The sequence below is a fragment of the Mytilus trossulus genome, chromosome 10 (genome assembly GCF_036588685.1).
Source record: "Mytilus trossulus isolate FHL-02 chromosome 10, PNRI_Mtr1.1.1.hap1, whole genome shotgun sequence".
NCBI lineage: Eukaryota > Metazoa > Mollusca > Bivalvia > Mytilida > Mytilidae > Mytilus > Mytilus trossulus.
The window spans coordinates 27425355-27452558 of NC_086382.1; the positions used below are offsets into that span (position 1 = coordinate 27425355).

General features: G+C 30.8%; 1 protein-coding gene across 1 annotated transcript in view; it reads left to right on the forward strand.

Moving 5' to 3' along the window:
* Positions 1–25341, forward strand: part of LOC134686133 (uncharacterized) — a 36310-nt gene extending 10969 nt beyond the window's left edge. Inside the window, exons 4-9 of the mRNA XM_063545806.1 lie at positions 4049–4120; positions 7625–7802; positions 9608–9760; positions 19840–19913; positions 21884–21955; positions 25208–25341. Of these exons, the coding sequence (XP_063401876.1) occupies positions 4049–4120; positions 7625–7802; positions 9608–9760; positions 19840–19913; positions 21884–21955; positions 25208–25324 (666 nt within the window). The 3' untranslated portion in view covers positions 25325–25341. The remainder of the gene's footprint in view (positions 1–4048; positions 4121–7624; positions 7803–9607; positions 9761–19839; positions 19914–21883; positions 21956–25207) is intronic.
* Positions 25342–27204: the final 1863 nt, after the last annotated feature.

A 27204-nucleotide genomic window follows, 5' to 3' on the forward strand; every position in this document is an offset into this window, starting at 1 on the left:
TTAAATTTAATCCTCGTACCTTTTATTACTATTGATAAAGAAACAATTCTGTCTGAAATAATTTCTTTGATTGAAAAATATACGTAATCATTCTATCTAACAGTTTTTAATGAAATGATAATTGTTTCATTGTACAAAATATACTTTTTTATAATTTGAATTTAAGTGTGTGTTTAGTACAAAGATAAGGAGATGGTGTTCAACTACCAATAAAACAACTTTATCGCTATTTTGTGCATTTTTCCTTTGATCTTTTTTGTGATAATTTTCATATCATGCTTCTCGCTTGATATGGAAAAATTATCGCTAGAAACTAAGGAGACCACGTGGCGTTTTTAACGAAATTGACATTGAAATTGACAACGTCGTCCCAGGTAAAATAGCGATAAACAGATTATCATCGGTCATCTCAACTCGATTGCTTTTCTCACTTTCGCTGTTCCAGCTCAAGCGAGAAAATCAATCTCGTTGAGATGATCAACGATAATCTATAAATCTACCATATTGCAGTTGACGTGGTTATAATCTATTGAAAGTCACTGTTCGGCTTACAACCCGTATAATCAATATATAATCCACAGGCATGCCTCATTATTTTTGTTTCGAAAACATATTTTAAAACGTATCAATTTTATTTCTAATTTGTAATATTTTGCCTTCATTGTGTTGCTTACGTGTCTGTGTTTTTAAATGAAAGTTAGAAAATATATCATCGAATATTCTTATACTAATGCTTTTTCAATTAAATGTTGAAAGATGTATGATTGCCACTGTGACAGCTATCCCAAAAGTTAAAATGGAGTGTATGTAAGCAATTTTGGGCAATTGTACGACCTTCAACAATGAGAAAAACATATACCGTAAGGTCGTTTATAACAGGCACCGACGTGAAAAAATTATAACAAAATATTTAACAAAAATCAAAAATGACATACATTGATATATAAATATAAAACCGGAAGATAAGAGGATTTATACACCTGAATTAACCTAATATACGTGATTGACGTCATCAACCTAAACCAGTGAAGTTTTTTTTATCATATTTTCAACACCGATTGAAATAATAAACGAAAAGTGTGCCTTTATAAAATACGAACTGAACAGATTTATATAACCTTATTTTCGAAACAACAACATATGTCAGGTTTGTGATCGTAGAAATCTAAACGTCTGTAGAATGCAAAATGTTAGGAACCCTGCAATGAACTTGGCTTATAGATATTAATTCGTAATAAACTTCAATATAATAACACTTCAAAGATATGAATCATTATGTTGAATACACGAGGACCTTGTTTTGAAATGACTATACATTTTGCCTTAGAAAATTGATTATGACACAATGGTTTGTTGAAATCTACTAAATATTCATAATCATTTTTTTTATGTTGCATAAAAAAATATAAAAGACAATACCAAAATGAATTAAATTTGAAATACTAAATAAATAAAGTATTAAAAAGTGTCACATGAATCCTAAATATCAAGTATATGAAACTAGGATCAAACATTGTATTAATATATTTCGTATTAAAATGTTTGAATTGCAATACTCTGTGTCGTCCTTCAGATATTAAGAATAAAGTACAAATTTTGAAAAAAACAAGTATATAATGTGGTACTCCAGACAGTTTTAATTTTCATAATATGTGTCGACCTTAGGATATTTAGGAATAAGTAAAAACTCTGAAAAAAACCAGGAATAATGTGGTATGCCAGACAATTTCAATTTCATCAAAATTTTTTTGTTAAGCAGCAGAAGTAATTGCTTAGGAACAAATATAAGATGCTATTCAGCAAACTTTTTATTACACATAATGTGTTGCTACATTTATATCAAATCACGTTCAAATTTCATTGAAAGTCTGTTTTGTTTTGATAACAGGATGTTCATTTTTTGGGCATACAAAGCAAGTGTTTTTTGATATGAGGAAGAGGAAAATTTAAAACGGAACGTCCCTAATTAAATTGCAAAACTAAAAGCTCAGCACATCAAACGAATGGATAACAATAGTCATATTCCTAACTTGGTACAGGCGTTTTCTCATGTAGAAAATTGAGGTTTGATAGCAAGCCAAACTTCTCGCTTTTACGACTGTTGCATCAAATTCAATTATATTGACAACGATGTGTGAACAAAACAAACAGGCATAAAAGGTAAAAATGTCAAAATAGGGGTACAGCAGTCAACAATGTTTTATATCACTATAAAACGAAACAATATTAAACAAAGAGGCATATAGACAAAACACATTAACATGAATGAAAGACAAGAATTCAAAAATTATACAATAGCACAATAACATAATGACGGGATGTTTAAGTACAGAGGCATGTCATATGTATTATATAGTGTCTTTCTATGTTATTATGTTATATTATATATGAGGTTAAATGTTGGTACCTATTAAAAAGTTTAAACCCGCTGCTATTGTTTTCACCTGTCCTAAGTCAGGAATCTGATGTTTGTTCAGTTGTTCCGTTTGTTGGTGTAGTTCACAAGTGTTTATCGTTTCTCGTGTTTTATATAGATTAGATCGTTGTTTTCCCGTTTAAATGGTTTTACACTAGTCTTTTTTGGGGCCCTTTATAGCTTGCTGTTCGGTGTAAACCAAGGCTCCTTGTTGAAGACCATACTGGTTTACTTTTATAAATTGTGACATGGATGGAGATCTGTCTCATTGGCACTCATACCACGTCTTCTTATATCTTCATGTATATAGAAAAAGCACATGAGCATAACTGAAATACAAGAATACAAAAATTATCATAAAACAAAGACACAATGACGAGATGTATAAGCCCAGAACCACATTGTATGTATCAAAGAAACACAAAAAAACATATAGAATCAAAACACATGAGCAATAATGAAAGACAAGAATACTGGAAGAACAAAATCGGGATAGATAAGTACACGTCTAATTTATACCACAAAAAAAACACCCAGACTTAACAGTAAAAGTAATATTATAAAGACAAAATAAGAATTATTAAACACGTTATTAAGACGATACACGTCATTACCCAGAATCTAAAGACACTTTAAGTACTGTCGCAAAGGGAAAAATAATACCGTTTCATGAAAAAAACATCTACAACTACAGCACAATTTTATGAATTATAATTTACAAATGATATCAATACTGTTTGTTTAGCTGATGTATCCATGATTACTGGGAAAATTTATATTGAGCTGTATTCAATGATAAGGGGAATCATTTAAACTTTTAAAGCTGTAATACAACCAAAACACAGAATGTCACATCCGTTTGCACACAAAAAGGGTCGAAAAAATATTCTCGTGATATTGACGGTTGTAGGAAATTTATCCCTCATTCATTGCAGTAAAAATTCTTGAGTCATAAACATTTATCTTGGGTGTTTGAAAGCATCATTATATTTATATATTTAAGCTTGTATATAGGATAAAAGGGGTACAAGTTGATATGTGATGTGAAAATTTGTCTTTTTTACTTAATAGGATAAAACTTTACCCATGCCAAGTATTTCTTAATAGTATGACACAAAGATACATTTTGCAAAAAGTTTTGAATAGTACAAAATTAACAAAGACTTATAGGAGAAAGCAATGGTGATACTTCACCTCAGTTATAATTTAGTGTTTAACATTGCAATAAGTTTTAAAAAAAATAATGAATGGCTATTATTTATTTTGAATTTATTGAACCATAAAATTAATACATTATTTACTCTTAACATTGAATAATCCCCGAAGAGGATATGTGAAGAGTAAAAAACTAATGTTATGGTTCAATAAATTCAAAATGAATTATTGCCATTCACTATAAATAAATTTCTATCAAACATAAGACTCAAAGAACTTTTTATATTATTTATATTAACAATAACAACGTACACATATGTTGGCGTATGAAGACACAACGTCAGAGTGGGCGTGTCGCCATAAAAAAAATGACAACACTGAAAATAAAAGTAATAGTTTTAACCAATCGGAAGACAGTAAATACATCAAATTTATATAATAGCTTTAATAAATATCTGTTGTATTTTCTACTTGCAGGTATGCCTCGCTATCCAACGATTGACGCCAGATTTTATACCATTATTTTCTTCCGGCTGTGAAACAAGAGACGTAAGAAACAAATTTCCAATGAACCTATTATAGCTAAAGTTTAATGCACAAGTATTCAGTAATCTTCTTAAATTTCAAACTGATTTTTGAATTGTCTTTGATATGTTATATATAAATCTCACTTAATTACATATACTGAATAATTAATCGATATAAAGAGAGGTTAAAGATACCAAAAAGAATATCAAACTCATCAATCAAAAATAAACTGACAGCACCATGCCAAGTAAACAGTATTAACTTTATCATCTTAATAAGGCCACATGTCAAATAATAATGTCAGAAACTACTTTGCAAAAGGAAACTAATCCAAACAAATCTTTTTGATAATGGATGTTTTAAATCATAGATGTAGCGACTCTAGTAGCGTAGGATGCCATTTTAATCTTATAAGCATAACAATAATTCACCCCCTAACACCCAATCTCAATTTCCTGTCAACATTTATATACTTATCTGATCATATGTATACGAGTTTAAGAATTGCTGTTCATTCATATTTTATAGATTTTAAAAATCTTACGACAAGGTTTACCTTAGATAGATAGTATTTTTTACCGCGTTCATTTGGTCAAGACATGTTAAAGCGTATATCTGCCCTTGATTTCATTTTTTGGATTTGAGTTTTTCTGATAAAGAAAACGAAGAAAAGTGCAGCAGAAGTAGATACTTTATTGAATATTTTTGTCATGCATGTTCGTTTTGTTTGATGTGTGTACTAAACCCGATTCATTTCCGTCGACACTTTTGTATTGACATTCCAGTTGTTAAAACAAGCGTTATACATATATAATTACTATACGTACTGGACTTTTGACTTTTAGCACATATAAGGTTAAGAGGTCAAAATAATACTCGCACAGCTGTTATTCTAATGCTAGCAAGTTAAAAAAAAGTGTGCGTACTGAAACCTGTAAAAAGGTAAACTTGAGTTATTGCTAATGTCCAATCAAATTATATACTGAATCGAAGTTTAACTCCGCCTCTTTATATAGTTGTCGTATGTCAATCTGAATTACAACGTTTGAGCAAAAATAAATACAAACAAGGCAAGCAAGCAAACGGCTGTAATATTATCATTGTGATCGTAAATGCCACATAATCAAGAATTGTGTTTTATATTTATTATAGCAACTTTATATCCTGTCATTTTACATGAACATATTTCCCTCACCCTTTTTTTGAGGTTACCAATCGAGTTTTAACCCTCCGTTGTATCTTCTCCAAACACTTTCCTCTGATTTCTTATCCATTTTTGTCTTTTAATTGTATGCTTCTCTTACATTTGTGTAGCACGTGATGATACGCTTAGAGTGATTTAGAATAAACACAGGATTTGGTGACATATTCAATAAATGCTCTTTCACATAATACCAAGATTATATTTGTACGATTGTCTGCTGAATTGTTCTTCTGATTTTTTGTCTTACCGGGTAGAAAATGTCTACAATCCAAAACCTGAAACATAAGTGTGAAACATTTGTTTAACATAATGTTTTTGAAGGCCCAAAATATGAAAAGAGTTCGGAAACAATATATCCACACACTTTTATGTTAAGTGCATAAGGTGAAGAGTAGGTTGATACATTAATGCCAACAAATCAACCTGTAGTCCAATTTTTTGATGTACTACAAATACAAGTAGCGTTTCTTTTTAAAACTTGACTTCTTAGAAGTTTATTTAATTGATTGAGCTCTGCCTTAGTATTTGTGTAATATTGACACAACATTGTTGAATGATAAATTAGGTATGCAGAACTTCAGTATCTTACTGACCTTCGAAATATCGAATTCGATCACATTTTCTTTAAAATGCTAATTATAAATATATGTCTGCGACAGCTTCCGATGACTGAAAACTAGAATAGTAAGACACTTAAATACTATAATTAGTGGATATTGTCACTTAACTTGATTATGAAATCCTAAAGAGTCTATACATTGAATACGTTTATACGTTTATTAATGAGTATTGAGAAACCTAACTGACCTAATTGTTAAATACACGGTGTACTGTAACCTTCGGCCAATTTTCCTCAAGTTAAAATAAATCTTGCGAAAATTGCTTGTTTGACAGTTTTTCGATAATTGACCTTTACAGTAACGACATAGAAAAACAGAAGAAATAGTGGATATAAGTCACAAATTTAACATAAATCTTACCTCAGAACCCAGTATTCTATTCTTTAGAACCGACTTTATCTGGAAACAGTACACACAAGCTATAGTTTCATTTAAATAGATATTAATCGGAAATTAGCAAACACTAAAAACAAGTTGTGTCCATATACTAGTACTCCTCTTCTATTTATACAATACTGCCTTGTAAAATACGGCTTTGATCGTTACCTATAAGGTATTAACAGAAAACCGATTCTAAACATTTTTAAATAATTTGAAAAGAAAATAAAGAAATGACTACACCCAATAACTACTAGACTAAGTATTCTTTGTTGAAAAAAAATGTTTTATGTCAAATGTCATAAGATCTTATGAATAAAATGGAACCTGTTAAGAAAACATGCTCTTTGAAAGCAATGAATATGATCCAATCCTTTATTTGATATGCCCTTTATTATATACGTCTGATAAATTTACCGTCCGAGTGTGAAACACATGTTTCTGGATTTACCTTCATCAATTACCTTTCGTCATTATTACTCAGAAATGCAGTGCACAGTTAAGGTTTTTTTACAATCTAGTACTTTCGTTTAAAGTTCATTGTTAATTAACAGGAAAACGTAAGATTAACGTGAACCTTATAGTAAAAAAAATATTTACACCTGAAAATTGCATTTCCTTCTGATAAACCTTTTAATCAGGAAGGTTTAAGATATATCTTTTTTTTTTTAGAAAATAACACTTTAAACGCACATTATATTTTACGAAATTTTAAACTTAACCGGAACTGAACTGCCGCACAAACCAAAACAGTAATATACATCTAATGATTTGTGCAACAAAATTACTGATAACAAAAACCAAACCAAGATGAAATGAAACAAACATAACGGTACTCCTTATAACCAAAACTCCCGTCAATTTCTGCTCCGAACCGCGTATTACTCTAGGAAAAAAAGGGAAAATAGTTCCGGAACGGTAATGATCACTGCACGGAGTTGCTTATGACCTTAGTCGCTGTCAGTCTTTCTGAATGTTACTGAACACTATGAATGTTATTTGATAAAAGTGCTCACTCTTTCAGGTAACCGTCAGTTCAACTTTTTATTTTTGTACTTTTATTTGTCAATAATATAAAATACAACATTTTGTAGGCGGTAATGCGTACTTTTACATTCCAATTATAGATTTTCAGATGTAAATCGTATTACTTGAAATTTGTTATATAGATATATGCGTTTTTTAAAACATTTTTTTAGTCTAACCATAAGCATGACCGCTGGTTTATGATCAAGAAACAAATCTGTTGTGTTTTTTTTCATGTTAGAAACCTATGACGTTTTTAAATTTGATAAATCACAAATTTTATTTGTTCCATTAAAGGTATGCATGAAAGTATTTGGTAATATCAACATAAGGAGATCGATGAGTGATCACCCACTTCATCCAAGAGCTTTAACTTTGAAAGGTGGCTGTTGCGACGTAGATAAATGTAACTCTCATGACCCAGAAAATGAACCCACCGAACCACCAGGCTACGTCAGAACAACTATACCTAATGGTAATTATCTAATAAAACTATATAAAGGCAACATCGGCATACCGTTGTTCAAAAGTAATAAATTTAAGGTAAATAAACCAGGCTACCCAACGAAGACCATGTGAATACATCAACTATAAGTGAAAAATAACGAAAATGGTCCTCTATTCGCAAGGTTGAATTTTTAGTTAATATTCAACGTATTTGGTATTTTATGAAAGAAAGAGAATAATTATTATATATAGACAGTGAAACACGCTCTATGTTGAAAAGTTACTTTTAACTGATAACTATTGAATTTTGACTTCAATTTTGATTTTTGAACCCACCCTATTAAATTTCTTAACTTATACTCATTATTAGCGTTATATACATTTACATAAGCAACACGACGGGTGCCACATGTGGAGCAGGATCTGCTTACCCTTCCGGAGCACCTGATATCACCCCTAGTTTTTGGTGGGGTTTGTGTTGTTTATTTTTTGGTTTTCTATGTTGTGCCATGTGTACTATTGTTTTTCTGTTTGTCTTTTTCATTTTTAGCCATGGCGTTGCCAGTTTGTTTTAGATTTATGAGTTTGACTGTCCCTTTGGTATCTTTCGTCCCTCTTCTTTTACATATTAAGTGGTATACAACAGATTTAAACAGGCTGTTATTCATCAACTGATTTCTAAAGAAATTAAGTGGCTTTAACTATAAAACAATTTGTAAGGACCATTGGCAAAACAAATGTGTGAGATCGACCACCTATACAGTTTGTCTGTTTTTGTGTCTTTTTGAAAAAAAAATTGTAGAAAAAGCCGGACAACGTTTCATCAATGAGGTTTTTATATCTCAAATGCTCAAAGAAGTTTACAGTTTAAGACAGTTGACAGATCAAATGACATGCAGTCCCTGCCTGTTGGATCTCCTGTCTACAAAATAACATGTTAAAATACTCACAATTAAGTTTCTTTAAAGTCTGGATCTTCATTTATTCCAACAATTTTTTTTTAAAGGATTTAAAATTTTATACCAAAAGCTGCTGCAACCCTACATACTTATGTTGGTTTCTGTGGACATTTCAGATAGATTATTTGTAGCTGTTAAATCACAAAGAAATAAAAAGATTTAGGTAAACGGTATAAGTAATTCCTAATTTCAATTTACTTAGATTTTCAGTTCTTTCAAAAGATAGTTTTCGAAAAAGTTTGATCATTTGTATTTTCCTTTTGGCGCTTTATATATAAGTTGAAGATTAACGTGCAGAAAAATCGTCTTTAATCAGTAACATTTAACTGACTCATCTACCCACTAGAAATTAGTAAACGCTATTTTCTGAACAACTTCAATGCTTGAATTTCAAGTCATGCTTACATATTTCGTAAAGTCAACGTTACATCTTATTTACTTTGATTGTGTCACATATTTAAATATGGTAAGTCAAAATCAAGAAGTACACCTTCAAATGATGATATGTGAATGTTTAGAGTCCGACTATCCTGTCTGGATATCGCGGACTGTAGCAACCTATTCTACAGACTGGAGTCTGTCTGTCTTTTGGCCTTCATTTTACTCCGACTGCGTTGGTGTTGCTGGTACGGAGTATCAGGTCGTGCTGCTTGTATGGCTGATTTTATTGCCTCTTTGGACCTTCAAAATGGCGACCATGGGAATAAACTTTTAAACTCATTTTACAAAACCTTTATATGATTGGATTTTTCAACTTTCCTCAAGTAATGGTCCTCATACAATGGTGTTTCTTTTGATCATATTTGTCTATGATTAGTTATTAACTTATAACGACGTATACTGTACGACTTAATATTTTAAAATTGTTTTAAAGGTGTAAATCCAACATATCAGGCAAGTCAGATAAAATGTACTGGAGATGATTTAAATGCAACTGCATGTGCCGCGTTAAAAGCTGCAGATCCTAACGTTTGTTCCAAACATTGTGTGGCTGAGAAGCTGTGCCAAGGAATGTGTCAAACTTGTGGTACGTCATAGTTAAACAGTATTTCACGTTTCAGATTTCATAATTATTTGTGCGTCAAACCTTTCAGTATTTGATTTTCACATATCTTGTTTTGTTTATCTGTATTAATGCATTTGTATCTGAAAGAAATATATTTTTAATTTCGTTTTCATTAATTTGAAAAAAAATATACTTTACTTAATTATTTGGTACAAATTTTATTGGGTCAATGTCACTACCGTTGAATTTTGGTCATAAGAAAGATAGCTTACATATTTTGTTGTGTGCAATATACATTTGTGTTTTTACTGGAGAAATGTTTGTTTTTTTCTGGAAAATATTGTTAAGTTTTAATCTGACTGTTTCGCTGCTCTGTTTAATTTTTTTTTCAAATAAAACCCATTTTCTTCATTAAGATATGAAAAAGATTGATACAGCCTTCAAAAGCACTCTCTACACATTACATTTACAAGGTGTAAATTAGTTTTTAAATGGAATAACGACGGTTGATTAATAGATGCAAATTCACACAAATACATATTTCAGTACAAATTTCAAAATAGATTTTATATGTAAGTTTGTTGGTAGTAAGTTACCAGATAATCAAGTACTGTTAGACATGTATATATCAACGCCATTTATTAGTCATTATAAATATTAAGCATGAGTTTGGAGGAGACAATATGCATGCTTAGTGTCATAAATGAAATAATGTTTGAAAAATTAAAAAAAAAATCTACAAGCAGAACGATGAGTGTGACAGAAATAGTTCTGAACAGATTTTAAAAGTAGCAATATCTATACCATACCAAAGTCATTCGTTTTATAGAGTAAAAACGTTAATATTCACGTCAACATCAGCAGTTGAGTAAATGTGATCAAGTATTATCTTACCTCCTATACATTTCTAGGAATATGATTGGTTAAAAGCGTCCTCGTGGAAACCGCAAATCACAAAACACATTTAAATCTAAAAAGTTGTCATTGTTGACATCTGTTTTTGTAGGATCAAAGGAAGTAGTTTCTTAATCATGCTAATGTTAACTGTATTGAAGACTTGCTCATAGGTCACTTTGATAGGTCACTAGTCTAAATTTAACACGTTAAGATAGTCGGTAAGATAAATTCGTTACATAGTGTGCTAGTGACGTAATACGGTATATATGGGGTCAGTAAATTCCATATGGGGATTCGAGCTTCGCTCTCATCCCGTATGGAATTTACTGACCCCATATCTACCGTATTAGGTCACTAGCACACTATGTAACTGATAAGATTTGTCTTAAATCATCGTACATTACCTTAGCCGTATTAGGCACAATCTTTTTGAATTTTTGGTCTTCAATGCTCTTCAACTTTGGCTTGATAACTATTTTGATCTGAGCGTCACTGATAAATCTTATGTAGACAAAACGCGCGTCTGGCGTATTGAATTATAATCCCGGTTCTTTTCATAACTATAAAGAAAACTAAAAAATAGATACGTTTCATTCTCAACAGGGTGATTATAGTTTGAACACAAATAAGTTGATTAACCAAATGACTGATATTGCATTTCATTTCCCCATAATTGAAAGGTTTAGATATTTTAGCAGTACCTTAAAATCGGTCTAGTCTACTTTTAAATAGACATAATCTTGGGGATTCTTTCTACTTAAATGGAACGTTATTCCAAATCCTTATAGTGAAAGGATTTACACTGTTAAAATAAGAGATAGTTCTAGCAATAAGTATAGATGAGAATTAGTTTGATTCATCAAAGTAAAATTGGTTTGGCTGGGAAAATAAAACTTGACTTGCACATTATATGTTTTAGGTGTAATCTCATTTGATATTTTATGAAACTTAATAAGCTTAGCCTGCTTAGGTTTATTGCGCATATTCTCAATGGTTTCTTATCCTATTTTTAATGCTAAGTATTTATCTTGAGGAATTACGCCATAGTCCAGTAATAATAATTTTGTGTCATATTGATAATATTATGCCTCAAGTGCATACATTAAAATGCTTAACTCATACGAAAAACTGCGTAGTATAGTGGCAACGTTTTGAGTTTTCAATGATCTACAACTTTGTACTTGTTTGGATTGCAAATTACAACGCCAGCACCATTGATGGGTGTTTAGGAGAAGGTATATTGAATTATCATGTTATTGAAAAAAATACGGCTAATAGAAAAATCTTGTTAGAGCATTCAAAGAATAAGACTACCTCTTTGAGTCACCAAAGATCAAGGCTATTAGTTTTAAAAAAATTTTATAAATTTCAAATTTTATATTTGCAATTGTAATTAATGTTCAGTCTTTTTTAAAATTGTTTGGATCTTTTTAAGGTCTGAATTTGATTCCCGAGGATAAATCTTAGGTAGACAAAATACGTACTTTTTTTTTATAGCTAATCGACGATTTCATGTTTCCTGGCTTTCATTTTTTCAAATTCAGCATTCTTAAAATAGATTTATTTAGAAAGTCACTTATTGAACGCATCAAATGTATTAAGCGTTATATGCACTTGGTGAGTGACATTTTATTTCAGTTTTTTGCAATGCCTTTGTTCGATATGTATATTATTTGTGTACTTGCTAACTATGTCAAATGATATCACGGTTGTGTCTGGTGTATGTAAAGTACCAATTCATCGCTTTCAATAAACGAAGTTGTGTCGGTGGTAATGGTTCATTTCGCATAAAAAGTAGGTTTACGAATTAAGTCTAAAGCTTGTCCTACATTTAAGCAATAACCTTTCTAATATATATAAATAATGTCATTTAAGTAGAAGTTGAATGCCATTTCTCCCTTATAGCAGCGTTTTTTAATTAGAATGACATTTTGTTCTGACAAGTCAATTAGTTTCGTCAGAATGTGGTTACAAAATTACTTAAAAAAATGACGATTGTTTCAAGTATAAAACTTCCTTCAAATATACATTTTGATTATGAATACAATTGGTTAGTTCTTATTAATCTTTAAATTTGACTGATAATTCTGCAGTTGTATGGTCTGAATTTGACATTGCCATTCACAAAGTTATATTCATGAGTTTATTGTTATTGTGATAATCTTTTTAAACTTGCCATAAATGTTCTAATGCAAAACAATATTATGTTTATCTTTTGTTTTTATTCTCACCCGATTATAAAAACAATTAAATGTGTGAAACATATATCTGTAATAAAAGAATACAACAAACAGACCGTAGCTCAAAGGTAAACATAAAATCTGACAACATCTATCGTTACTTTATAATAAATTTTGTCAACGAAACAAGTGTCAAGCTACCGTCATAATTTTTTTTACACTTTATTTTTTTTCTTTGAGTTTGGCATAACAATCAGCTTATAAAAAGAGTCGCACGATTTGACGTATCGTTTAATCAATTTACAAGTGAGTGGCACTATTCAAATAGTTTTTCTGTAGATTGCTGGGGGAATGTCTGTCTTGCATTTTTCACACATAGGCTAGTTATAATGGTTAAAGCGATGGCACTGTATGCGTACATATTCTGTCCACCTGACAAAAGTTTACATTATTGTATGGTTATCCTTTATTTATTTTGAGGGACTCTTTACACAAGAAAGTTGCAAAGATTTATCATCCAATTCTTCCCCCTTTTTCCTGCTAGCATCTTACTCTCTCCATTTAACATCCCAAAATTCACCAACATTTTAAGAACATAAATAATATATTTCTGGATACTATTGTAAAAGAAGGGCGAAATACATCTCAGAAGTATTCTAAGCCATTAGTAGAAAATAAACTGATAATGCCATGGCACCCCCCCCCCCCCCCCTTCCGCCCCCCTCCCCCCGAAAAACGACGATAATCGTTAAAGAGCACCAGATTGACAACACAAAAGATGACCAATCAAAACACAAATCCATAAAAATCCGGAGGTAAACTGAGTTACTGGAAAAGTGTAGGTAGATTTTTCTCCTTATGTTGCACTCGTCAGAGGCACGTGTTGTATTGTTTTACATAACCGGTAATAATTCTAATTTGGTATGACATGAATCATGAACTTTTTGTCTAATGTTATTTTACATCCATACTTGTACATAAGCGAACAAAGCAAAATCCAGTTTATGTAAAAATTAAGTATTATCTCACTCAGTAATATTTGTCTTTGCATTAGCAATAAAATCTTTCGAGTCATTGGTAGTCTTTTGCAAACATATTATGTTACTCTTGTAGTTGATCTGTTTCTTTTTTTATTATAAATATACGTTTATGGATAGATCTTGTAAAGAATCAGGAAAACATTAACTTAGAAATATCTTGTATTTAACATTTGAAAATCTAAATGACATAATCTTTCTTCCTTGTTCTTTTTTGGATAACAATATTTTATTTCTAACAAGTCTGAGCACTGCAATGAGTATATCATTTCGATACATATTTTGAAATATATCTCAAACACTACATCAAATACAGTCATTAACTACTAAAGAATAAATTCATGACACGGAATTCAATACACCTTATCGCCTTATATCCTCTCGTTTGCTGTGTTTGAGCTTTTGATTTTTCCATTTGGTAAGGGACTTTCCTTTTTGAATTTCCTCGGAATTCAGTATTTTGGTGATTTTACTTTATGGAAATCTGCGCCGCTTGAACTATTGACGTCATACAACAATACTTTTTTCAATTGCGGCATCTAATATTTTGTATCATGACGTCAACAGTTTACTGGAACCTTGTGGATGTCAGGTAATGACGGACATATAGCGATAAGTTGTATAGTAACGCCATTTTACATCCAGAATAAATATTGAACTATCTTTTACACGTATTCTCTTTGTGAAAGATTATTAAGAGCATTATAATCAAATTTTGTTTTGAAATTTTGAGGATTGATATTAATTTGATGTTTAACATTTTTAAATGCAAAGCTAATAGTTAAATTTCTTTTTTCTATTACAATTTGTTTTTCTAAAACTTTTTCAACGGTATAGATACTTATCTACATACGAAAATGCTTGTACCGAGTCAGGAATATGACAGTTGTTATCTATTTGTGTGATGTGTTTTAGCTTTTAATTTTGCCATTTGATTAGGGACTTCTCAATTAAAATTTTCCTTGGAGTTCGGTTTATTTGTTATTTTATTTCTCAATGTTGCGTTTGTATTCTATATTGACATTCTTATTAGAATATAATAAGGCAAAAATGAATCAATATTTTTTTTAATTTCATATCAATGTATCAATTGATTTGTTTGTGTACAACAGGTTTTCTCTGTTTATGATCTGGAAAAGTAATTTGTTTATTTCATTTCAACACAAAACTATAATTTATTGAAAATCTTATTCGGGATATCAATGGCAGTTGTTTATTGTCATGATTGTAGGAAATGATAATACTTATAATGTTCTCGTTAATTGAGTGGGAAGTTCGAAATAGTGAGAATTGAGATAATTGTGTTAGGATTATTACGAGATAAATTTCGCTATCTATGAAAAGACAAATATAAAAAATACTGAACTCCAAGCAAAATTCAGAACGAAAAGGTTACACAAAACTTACAAAATCAAACGCTTTTAATCGACAGAAGAATAAAACAAACCTGCCATAATTCTGACTTGGTATAGGCATTTTACGAAGAAAATGGTGGGTAAAATCTGGTAACCGAAATAAAAGTTTTCCTTAGTTAACAGTAGTAAATCTCTCTATGAGAGAATCATGAGATATTTTTCCTTGGCGATAATAGCCAGTTTTCGAATTTGTTTTGTACCATATTGGTTTAACCATTGCAAACAGATATTATTTCCTGAATTTCATATCCTGGTCCACACTATTCATTCCTACCAAGAGTGACCAAACATTATATATTCATTCTCTGTTCTTAAACTTTATTATTTATACGGATGTCCAGTATAGAATTATTTTAATTAGAAATATTCGCCGTTCCAAATAAATCAGGTGTTATAATAGAAAAAAACATTCATAAATTCAAGTGCGATGTCCCTTCAATTTTAATAAATTAATTATATGAATGGATAAACTAAATTTCAGCTTTAAGATAGAGATTTTGGATATTTGTCGCAATAACCTATACCGTTCTGCATAAATTTGCGTCCAAAAAGTCATGCACAAGTATCGCAAACCGTAACTATTTTAATAATCTATTTAGACTCATTAACTTCAACTTTTTATAATTACCAGTCTTCAGTTTAACTTTTTTTATTGACATTTTTTTAAAGTTATGGGATAAGTCTAGAAATAACACGTGACAGGAAAACAGAAGAACAGTGTACAATTTATATATTTTTTTTGAAAGATGTTACACGAAAAAAGGATTACAAAAGCATATCAAAAATGGTGTTACTTCTTTAACTTAGATGCTTATATGATCTATTTAATGACAAAATAAATTTTATGTCTATAAAGATAGCCCATCCCAGGATCAGTTGTGCAGATAAAATTACCTGACATTTATTGACCAAAAAATTACATAAAGGTCAAAACCCAATGATTGATTATACATTTTAATAGATCTAAAATCGTTTCTAAAATACAAGATACAAAACATTTTCCATTTTTTTCCAGTCAAGACCAGTAGTTTTCTAGGGTAATATAAAATTTGCAGTATCTTATTTGCAATGTTCGAACTAGAATTGATTGCAACTCGGGCCGGGGATTTTAATATTTGTTTGTAAGCAATTAATCTTTCATTGAAATAGTATTCTTTATGTTTTGTTTTAAGTTTTTTTTATACATGTTCAAGTTTGTGACTCACAATGCACTTCATCTTAATTTGTTTACATTTTATGATGTTCTTGTAAGTATTTTAACGCAGTTTCATAAATCACAGATATATATGTATTATTATGTTGTTATTTTTGTATTATGTTCCCTTTACACAATAGTATGCTTCAAATCTAACATGCTAGACTCAATATTTGACACCACTTTTTGGAATTTTGGATCCTCAATGCTCTTCAACTTCGTTACTTATTTGGTTTTATAAATATTTTGATATGAACGTCACTGATGAGTCTTATGTAGACGAAACGCGCGTCTGGCGTACTAAATGATAATCCTGGTACCTTTGATAACTATTTGATACGCAAGACTTGCGCCTCGGTTATCAAAGCTCAACAACTTTTTATTTGATTTTGGTCTTCCAGGTACGTCAATTCGAGCACTACTAATAAGTCTTGTCTAGTCAAAGTGTTTGTTAAGCGTACAAAACCATACTCCTGGTATATTTAATGGGCCTATACGTTATAGTATTATCAAACTTAAAGAACGTTGATAAGAAAAAAAGTTTCAAATACGACTCTAGCATATCCCAAAATTGGGAACAAAATAGTTAATGAGTCCAGTTCAATGCTATATTTAATAATGGCAATTTTCTATGGTCGTAAATGAAATAAATAATTCCTAAATTCCTCTTTTAAGATTATCGTAATTGTTTTCGGATTACATTGAAATAAAATTATGCTATTGAGAAGCATCAACTCGCACCCTTTTTGATTTAAAAAAATTTAAACAAAGCAAAAGGACACTTAAGATTGAATTATATATCATGGTTCACACTATTGTAACTTAAAGTCTTTTATGACTTATGTAAACAGGTAGCAATCTAAGATTTGCCATAGGTTTTTTGTATCTACCTATTGTATTTCATCAATTTAGGAACTGTTATACATACAGATATTCATAATTTTTTTTTTATTCATTTCTATAAATTTAAATTTGTATTCCTTTTTAGAATTTATATACACATTCAAAATTATAAATATGAATAGAAATTAGTCTGATATAAGGTAAAACAATGTCAGTGATTTTGTTGGCTGTTGTAATCTCGTTATTGTATGTAACCATGACAATTGAAGACTGGTCGAGTAATAGTGGAGAATTTTTTTTAACACCAAAGATAAGAGTCAAGTAAAAATCAGTAGTTCAGTATGGTTAATGCTGAGTCGAGTAATATTAAATAAAATTAAGACAAATTCAGACTGATTGAGTAAAATTCATTACAGTCGAGTACAGATATAGGCCATTCCAGACTTTAAGTGGTTTGCAGTGCTTGGATCGTAACCAAAAATTCTATTGTTATGTTTCCTGGTATTGCAACCCATGGCGATGATTTAATGTTTTTTTATAACATTTCTTTAAAAAAAATTATTTTTGTCATTTTTAAAGTTTTGTTGTGCCAAATAAATTTGAATGCGTTATTACATGGATATTTATATTTTATCTCTTGCATATAATTTTCTGCTTGAGATTAATATTAGTGCAATGCTCATTTCTTTTTATAATTCATAAGGTAATAGACATACAGACATGCGTAAGGGTCTTACATAGAGGCTTGTTAATATCTATCTAAAATGACTTATATTTTGACATGATCATTTTTCAAAGCACTGGGTCGATACAAATGCAGGTGGTCTATTTCCCCGAAGGGTAACATCAGCTCAGTGGTCAGTGCTTAGGTACTTACATGATTTATAACAAACATTTCCTAAATTGTTCGAATATCTAAATTTGGCAATTATTTTCAAAAATTCTTATGATCTGACTCCTCAGGCAAAGTTGACCTAAGATGAATTTGGCTATAAAATTAGGTGTCTTTTACAATAAATCACATAGCTCTTTACTTGTTTAGATTCTTGGACATACTTTGCTTACAGATATTTGGATGTGAGCGTTTCTAATGAAGGTTAATCCAGAAACTGTTTCGGATGCAGCAAAAAAAGTTAGTGTCATCAATAGTGACGTTTAAGCATTAAAGAATCCACATTTTATTAACCTGTTAATTTTTCAAAAAAAAAATAAAATAGAAAAGGCTTGATTTTTTTTATATTACAAGTTCAGGGGGAAAATTCTCTTCTTACCATCCCTTTTTTGATTGATTTATTGAGAAATAATTAAGAATATTGGGTTCAAACTCCATCAAACAAAATTTACCTTAAATTATTTTCAAATTTTTTGGTAGTTCCCTTTAGATCAAAATTTCTGTATATATACCTAACTTTTCAAATTGGTTTCGAGGGTTTTTGAATAAGGTTATTTTAACCGACCTTTCCACTGTAACCCCCCCCCCCCCCAAGATAAAAGAAGAAACACACTCAGTAGCACCTTATTTTTGAAGGGCCATTTTTTTTTTACACTAAGTCGATTCCGTTGCTGGTATCCTATATATAGCATGCATTGTTCGTATATGTTAAGTTTGATTAATTATGAAGAAAAATCTATTTATGTCGAACTGAAGGGTTTGGTGTGAACAATTAATTTTCTAATACTAAAGTTGTTTTAGGATAAAGAGTAGTGAGAAAGGAAACATTTAATCATAACAAAAGAGAAAACAAAATTACCGAAGGAGTATGGATTTTGTATTATCGACAGTAATTGGATGAACAAAAGTGTTACAATCGTGACAAGGATAACGTTAATCTTTTTGAAAGAATCAACACATTCATAGATATACGAGAAAGCTACTTATACACTTAACAATCGAAATAGATATACTTTCGACGTGTATAAAGTTAATTCGTTTCAGAATTGTTAACAAAATCAAACTGATCATGCCTACTATAGCGTCCCTACAAAATGATAAAAAAGTCAATCAACTAAGCATTTGTCTTATCCCAGGCATAGATTACCTTAGCCGTATTTGGCACAACTTTTGGGAATTTTGGATCCTCAATGCTCTTCAACTTTGTACTCGTTTGGCTTTACAAATATTTGATATTAGCGTCACTGATGAGTCTTATGTAGACGAAACGCGCGTCTTGCGTACAAAATTATAATCCTGGTACCTTTGATAACTAATTGAATTTGTTAGTCTATACAAAGTAAATCAAATATCAGCAAACAATTACAAAATTACATATTAACACATCACCATTACATGAATGATAAAACAACATGATAGATGAGGGATAATTTACAATGAGGCAACTCGCTGCAAGATATCGAAAGACACTGAAATAAAAAAAATAAAGGTCACCATACGGCCTCCAACAATGAGTAAAACCCATACAACATGGTAAGCCACCAAAGGTCCCGATATGACAAATATAATACAATTTCAAACGAGAAAACTAACGCCCTAATTTATGATAAAACGTTAATAGATCGGTTTCTTTTATTTCAGTAAAATGTTTGAAATGTGATAGTATATCCAGTCTGAGTGAATGTAAAACAACATCCGTCTGCAACGTCGATCAGGTAAAACCATTTACGACCAGAATGTATGATTTTCATAGAAGAATGTGAGCTATTTCGTTACAACTCCTGCATGATTAATAAATGACTATTAATTCCCGAATAATTCAAATCTTACTTTTCGGTAAAGTCTGTCGAAAAAAACCCTAACAATTAAGATATGCGCTTAAAATGTCTTGTCGTAACAATTTTGTTTAAACACCACACTTGTTAGACTTTCAAAGATGTAATTAAGAATTCACTTGTTTCTAATAATTCTTGGATGTATACACTATACATATTTATATATCGGTAGTGTGTTCCTATCACAAAAACTGCTAACACAGAGTCATTAAGGTAAATTACTGTCAGAACCCTTACGCCCACCAAAATTATTTGGTTGGCAGGCGCAACCTGTGCATGTCTCTTCTCACTAACGGCCTGTGTTTTCGCAGTCCTGAGTTGCTGCTTACAAGGAAGCTATTGAACCAAGAGTTCCAAATGGTGAAGTTGCGATCATCCCTTCGTAAATTTACGGACGCCATCACGGGTTGGATGACCGTTATGGAGGAACCGTTTGACAGATGATATCGGATATGTTCCTTACGTCGCAACTTCAATCCCCTCCTCTGTTCACGAATGTGACCTACCGAATAAGACTATATACTGGGTTGAAATATGATACATTTTATTTTAAATGTCTTTTCATGTCAATCAACCCTATTTTTAAATTTAAAAAAAAAAAATATATTAAATTGTGTTTGATAAACATATCCTCAATACAGCAACCAGTTGAAACCAATATGTTAAAGGCTATGCACAATATAGATATAACTTATGATTTAGCAACTAGAACCCAACCAAACCATATGGTAAACGCAAGTACCTATGAAAAAAAGCACATTCTGTCCAACTTGTGATTCCCATCGTGTTGCTCTTGGTGAAAAAAGATTGGTTAAAAAGTTCGTATTATATGAAAAGAGGATGGGGTTTGGGATAAAATATATACATGCAAGTGAATCAGATATAGCAAAAAATCACGACGGGGTTTGTCAAAATGTCGATCTGATAGCTTCCTTTGATAAGTACTCGTTAAACTGAATATCCGAATTGGAAGATAGTTGTCTGTAGCTACTCACTATTTTGCTGTAATGACATCTCTATTGACAATACGATATGAAAATAAAACCACTTAATAATCTCAAAAAGGATATAATATATAAATAGACCAAAGTAAACATAGGCGTATCGAGTGCACACAATTAATTATGACTTGAGCTACTAAGAATGTGAAATAAAATTATCATTAGGTAACATGAAAGATGATATTCAAATTAGGGTACATATGTACTTAATGGTTAATTTAGTCAATACAATATGATCAACGGCAGTCATAAATCCTTTGTAACTTACACTCAGTTTCTTTAAAGCATTTGCGTTGAAAATACATTGTATCTATTTATCCAATACATGTGCGATGCATTTTCACTTAAGGGATGTCTTTCTGAAGAAAAATTGAAATATATCTGTACCCAATATAATTTTCAAATGGTAAGTAGTGTCAAAAGTTATAGCATTGTCGATCATAAAGCATTATAGTCACCTTTTATAAAACATAATAATATTTAAAAAGTAACTCTAAAAAAATTGTTGAAGGCCGAACGGTGACCTAGTGTTGTTAATTTCTGTGTCATGTTGGTCTCTTGTGGAGAATTGTCTCGTTGGCAATCTATCCCATCTTCTTTTTCATATATATGCTAACTCCAACTAAAGCTCAAAACGACAAGTCTTTATCACATGGCAAAATCAAAAGCTCAAAAGCTTATACAGTATTGAGCTATACATGCATATGGTTTACTTTTACAAATTGTGACTTGGATTGAGAGTTGTCTCATTGGTACTTATTCCACATACTTTTTAATATATATATTATATACATTATGATTCCTAATTGTTTAAGAAGCAGGACATATATTGAATCTATTTTTCCACAGAAATGTGTACAAGTGCAACAATTAGATATCAACTTCAATCCACAGTTTCGACTTGGATGTATGGACGCTAAGGTATGTACACTATCAAAGTTTTGTTCGATACACTAATCGAGATGACACCAAGTATAGGAAAACATTAAGAAAGATGAAAAAAATCTGAATCGTAGACATCTACGTAGACATTAGATTACTGTAAGAACGTTTTGGACAATATAAATATAGGCAACAGTTGTATGGTATTATTGATTTTTTTAATTACTTCCACCGTGCAGGATGAAAAGGTGCAATTTTCTGTTGGTGATTAGAAAATATAAACGAATACATTCGACAGCCATACTTTGTATTGTATCGATGTATTTATAAGCAAAGCTGTTTTAGTAATTAAGATAAATGTTCATTGGGACAAATGAAATACAAGCAGTATGTTCACTCATTATCACACTACGTGTACAATTCTATAAGTTTCATATACCACTAAATTGTTTTTGTGTGTCTTCTATTTGTCACGATCTAAGAAAGGGGCCTCTGTGGCACGTAATCTGAGTAGTCGGACAACTATATCACTATCCAGTCACAACTAAAGTGGAGAGTTCGAATCTGGCACTTGGCAGGTGCACTTGTGTCATATTGACTAAGATTGTTTTCCTACCGAAAGTCGATGGTTTCGCCGGGCATTTCGACTTCCTCCACCAATAAAAACTGACCACAACGAAATAAATCATCAATGCTGAAAATAGTATTAAAACAACAATCAATAAATTACAGTCTGAAAGATTATAATTTACAATGACCTTTGATCTTCAACAATAGTATCGATAAAAGTGCAGATTTGAATATGATAAACTATTAAACGTATGAAATGGTTATTAGACTGATAAAATAAAAGAAGAATAAAAAAACTTTTAACAGAATTGTCTTTAATATCGTAAATTTTATTGCAGAAATGCATTTTTTCTATAAGAGCAAATCAGCCATTTGTTATTTGTTAGACATAAAGTTCAGACACAGGTCATGTTTGTAATATTATTATGGATTATCTGCTGAAGTCTATATGTACTTTTGTTATAAGTGTCATTGATAACGCCTCGTACCTACACTAGATTCAAATTCAGATTCTTTATTAAGAGAAATATAAGGGTTCCTCAGTACAAATCATGTGATAAATTGAGAATAGAAATGGGGAATGTGTCAAAGAGACAACAACCCGACCATAGAATAGACAACAGCAGAAGGTCACCAATAGTTCGTCAAGGCAGCGAGATACTATTCAAACAACATCTAAGTTTACATGTAGTATGTTATAATACACATAATAGTACACGTGATTTAATGAATTGTTATTATTAGCCCTTTCAAAAGAGAGACGAAAGATGCATGAGTGACAGTCAAACTCGTACATCGAAAACAAACTGACAACGCCATGGCTAACAAAGAAAAAAAACCCAAAACGAATAATATTACACAAAATACAACATAGAAAACTAAAGACTAAGCAACAGGAACCGCACCAAAAACTCACCGTATCTTCTTTATCTCCTCTAGACTATTTTGGCCTTTTAAACATTTTTTATTCGAGCGTCACTAATGAGTCTTTTGTAGACGAAACGCGCGTCGTGCGTAAATATAAATTCTTTATCCTGGTATCTAGGATGACTTTATTTAGATACTGTTGATTCATAAAATACTCAAAGGTTCCATGATTGGGTCGAGCATATATAGATAAAAACCCTGATTTAATACAAGCAACATTTTAAATTATAAATGTAACCAAATCATAAGTCATTGATATGTAGCAAAAAAATATGAGAGATGTTTTATGTACTTTCTAAATCAACGTGGTTCAAAGTGACATAGGTTCAAACTTATTACATCAGTTGGCATCCGTCGTCGTCCGTCGTCTGTCTTTGTAGTCTGTCGTCATAGTCTGTCGCCATAGTCTGTCATCTGTTGTCTGTCGTCGCAAACTTTTTCAAAAAGCCTCCTAAATCTACTAGACTAAATACCTTCAAACTTTCAATAAATGTTTATTTAGGGTATTCAGATTATAAATTGAATCCGAAATTTTGGTCCATCGACAAGCATGGCCGCAATGACTAAAAATAGAACATAGGGGTCACAAGCAGTTTTTGGCATATATCTCAAAAACTAAAGCTTTAAGAGCAAATATGACTTGGGAAAAACATGTTCAATTGGTCAAGATTTATTAACCCTAAATTTTCAGAGGAATCGAACCGCTCATTATTGGGTTGCTGCCCCTACATTGGTAGTTTTAAGGAAAATATGCAGTTTGTTGTTATCATCTTGAATGTTATTGCAGATATATATATATATAAACCGAAACAGCAATAATGTTCACCAAAGTCAGATCTACAAAAAAGTAAAATGACCAAAATGGTTAATTTACTCCTTAAGGAGTTATTACCCTTTAAAGACAATTTTACGCAATTTTTTATCAAGTTTAAAAATCTTCTCATCTGAAAATTTTGTGCCTAATACTTTTAAACTTTGAATGAATGTTCCTTCAGGAATCAATTTTATGAATTGTATCCGAATTTTTGATCCATTTACAAACATGGCCGCTATGGATGAAAATAGAAAATAGGCGTCAAATGCAGTTTTTTTTGCCTATATGTTAGAAACTGAAGCATTAAGAGCAAATCTGACATGGAGTTAACATGTTCAATTGGTCAAGATCTATAAGCCCTGAAATTTTCAAACAAACCGAACAACAAACCATTGTTGGGTTGTTGCCACTTAATTTTGTTATTATCTTGAATATAAGATACAGATAAAATGTGCGCGACAAAAATGTTCAGCAAAGTAAGATCTACAACTTTTTTTTTTATATATGACCAACATTGTTAATTGACCCCTTATGGAGTTATTTCCCTTTAAAGACAATTTTACACAAGTTGTTTATGTTTTTTAACTTTAAAAATCTTCTCAAATGAATCTAGCATTAATTTTATATTTTATTTCTTTGAACGTCAAGAAACATAGACGCTGGCAAAACTTGTACATATCGGTATAATGCATTTGTTTGCTTTTGAAGAAAATATGACAGATACAATGAACATTTAAATTGCATTTTTCAGCCCCTCATTATATTGAAAATAAATGTTGAGTGATGAAAGATTAAATCCTAAAAATAACAGGCGATTGATTCAGGCTCTTGAGAGCCACTTGTTATCAGTAGTTATAATACTTACAGCATGGTTTTCCAATTTTCATTGCATCACAATTATCTATTACAATCATATTGAATACCTTTAATGTTTAAGTAGCATTCGTTTTAATTCAATCTTTTGTTCAATTTCATTTTAGGTTTGTGCAACAGTGTTTGGACAGAAAACTCAAAGTCAACCGATTGGTAAACGACAATTGCGAATAAACGGAGGTTGCTGTGATCACAGTTATTGTAACAATCAGACGATATCTTAATAAAACAATGCATTTAATAGTGTTTTGCACTTAAAAAAACATATATCAACTTAAAAATATTCGCAATAGATATTGACAATTTTGACATAAATTTATCAACAAAAAAAAAATGGAAAATTTGTTGAACCTGTGGAATTTATAAATTAAAGATAGATATAAAAAGATGTGGTAAAACTGCCAATAAGACAACTCTCCATCCAGGTCAAAATTTGTAAAATTTAACCAGTATAGTAATAATTACGGTCTTCAACATGAAGAATCGGTTGACACCGAACAACAACCTATGAAGGACCCGAAAATGACAAGACTTAGTGTAAATTGTATGTTAAAGGTTTGTTCAACAATTTTATTATGATTGGCATTTCTTTAATTTTTGCTTCAACATCCGATGGATTGTTTAACTTTTGACAATCAATACCTAACTTATTTAAGATTTGATTTAAAAAATATACACTACGCAGTTTGAAGTTACGGTTCTGATATTAATATAAAAAAAAACTTTCATCAAATTACAGGATAAGAAGAAAAAGAAGGAAAGGTCAATAAAACATCAACACCTAACTTATGTAAACATAACAAATGATAATGAAGAACACCTTTTTAAAATTAACACACGTGTGAAATAAACTCTTGATTCATTTTGGATGCTTCTCGTGATAAATACAGATCACAAAATACCTACCTGATTGATGCATGACATTTAAGAGAAAAACCGATGACAAACAAACATTTGTTTACGTCTTATGAATCTTATTAATTCAATATAACGTGGTTGGTGTTGTTCAAATTGTTGTTTTTTTACGTCTATATAATTATCAAAGTTACCAGGATTATAATTAAGTACGCCAGACGCACTTTTTGTCTACATAAGACTCATCAGTGACTCTCATATCAAAATAGTTATAAAGCCAAACAAATACAAAGTAAAAGAGCATTGAGGATCCAAAATTCAAAAAGTTTTGCCAAATACGGCCAAGGCAATCTAATCTGGAATAAGAAAATCCTTAGATTTTCGAAAAATTTAAAGTTTTGTAAAACTGACCAAATATTAATTGATATTCATGTCAACACCGAAGTGCTGACTACTGGGCCGATGATACCCTCGGGGACGAAACAAACAAAAACTGATAAAATAATACACTACATTGATACTTGTATTAAACTTTGAACTTACAAAAGTTAATTAACAAATTATATTCACCTAGTTTTTCATAGACGATTTTTTGTTGTTCTGTTTACACCCCTTTGTTTTTTTTTTTTTTTAATTTTTTGTTTTACAACATTTTCCTTACGAGAATTAAAGGTATTCCTAAACACATCTTGTATGTACGTCAATCATAAAATTTGGTATATTTGGTTTTGACAGTAGACTTTTACCATTCTTCATTTTATTACATAATTATTTGATGGATTATTTATCTTTGGTAGCAAAATCAGAGCAAATGGAGCCAATACATCAAAACTACAAACATTTCAATGATAGCGAACATTTCTGTGCACGAACGATACAGAAATTATAATGATGGATAACAACCAATCAAAGGCCTATTACATGTATTAAGATTAGAATTTGTCTAGAATAATCTCGATTTACCCTTCCGCCATTGAGAACATGATCTTTTTATTAGTTTTTATTGACCTTGAATTTGATCATGCACTATTAAATCAGAACTGTATTAACGAACAGTGATAAAGACATTCATTAAAGATCAAGTCGTCCTGGCGTCTGTAAAAATATTTAAAAAAATGAGTGCAACTTTAATATTTGGAACCTTTGATTCATTAGATTGCATGTAAGTAATAATCCTCTATTTTGATATGAGCGTCACTGATGAGTCTTTTGCAGACGAAACGCGCGTCTGGCGTATAAAATTGTAATC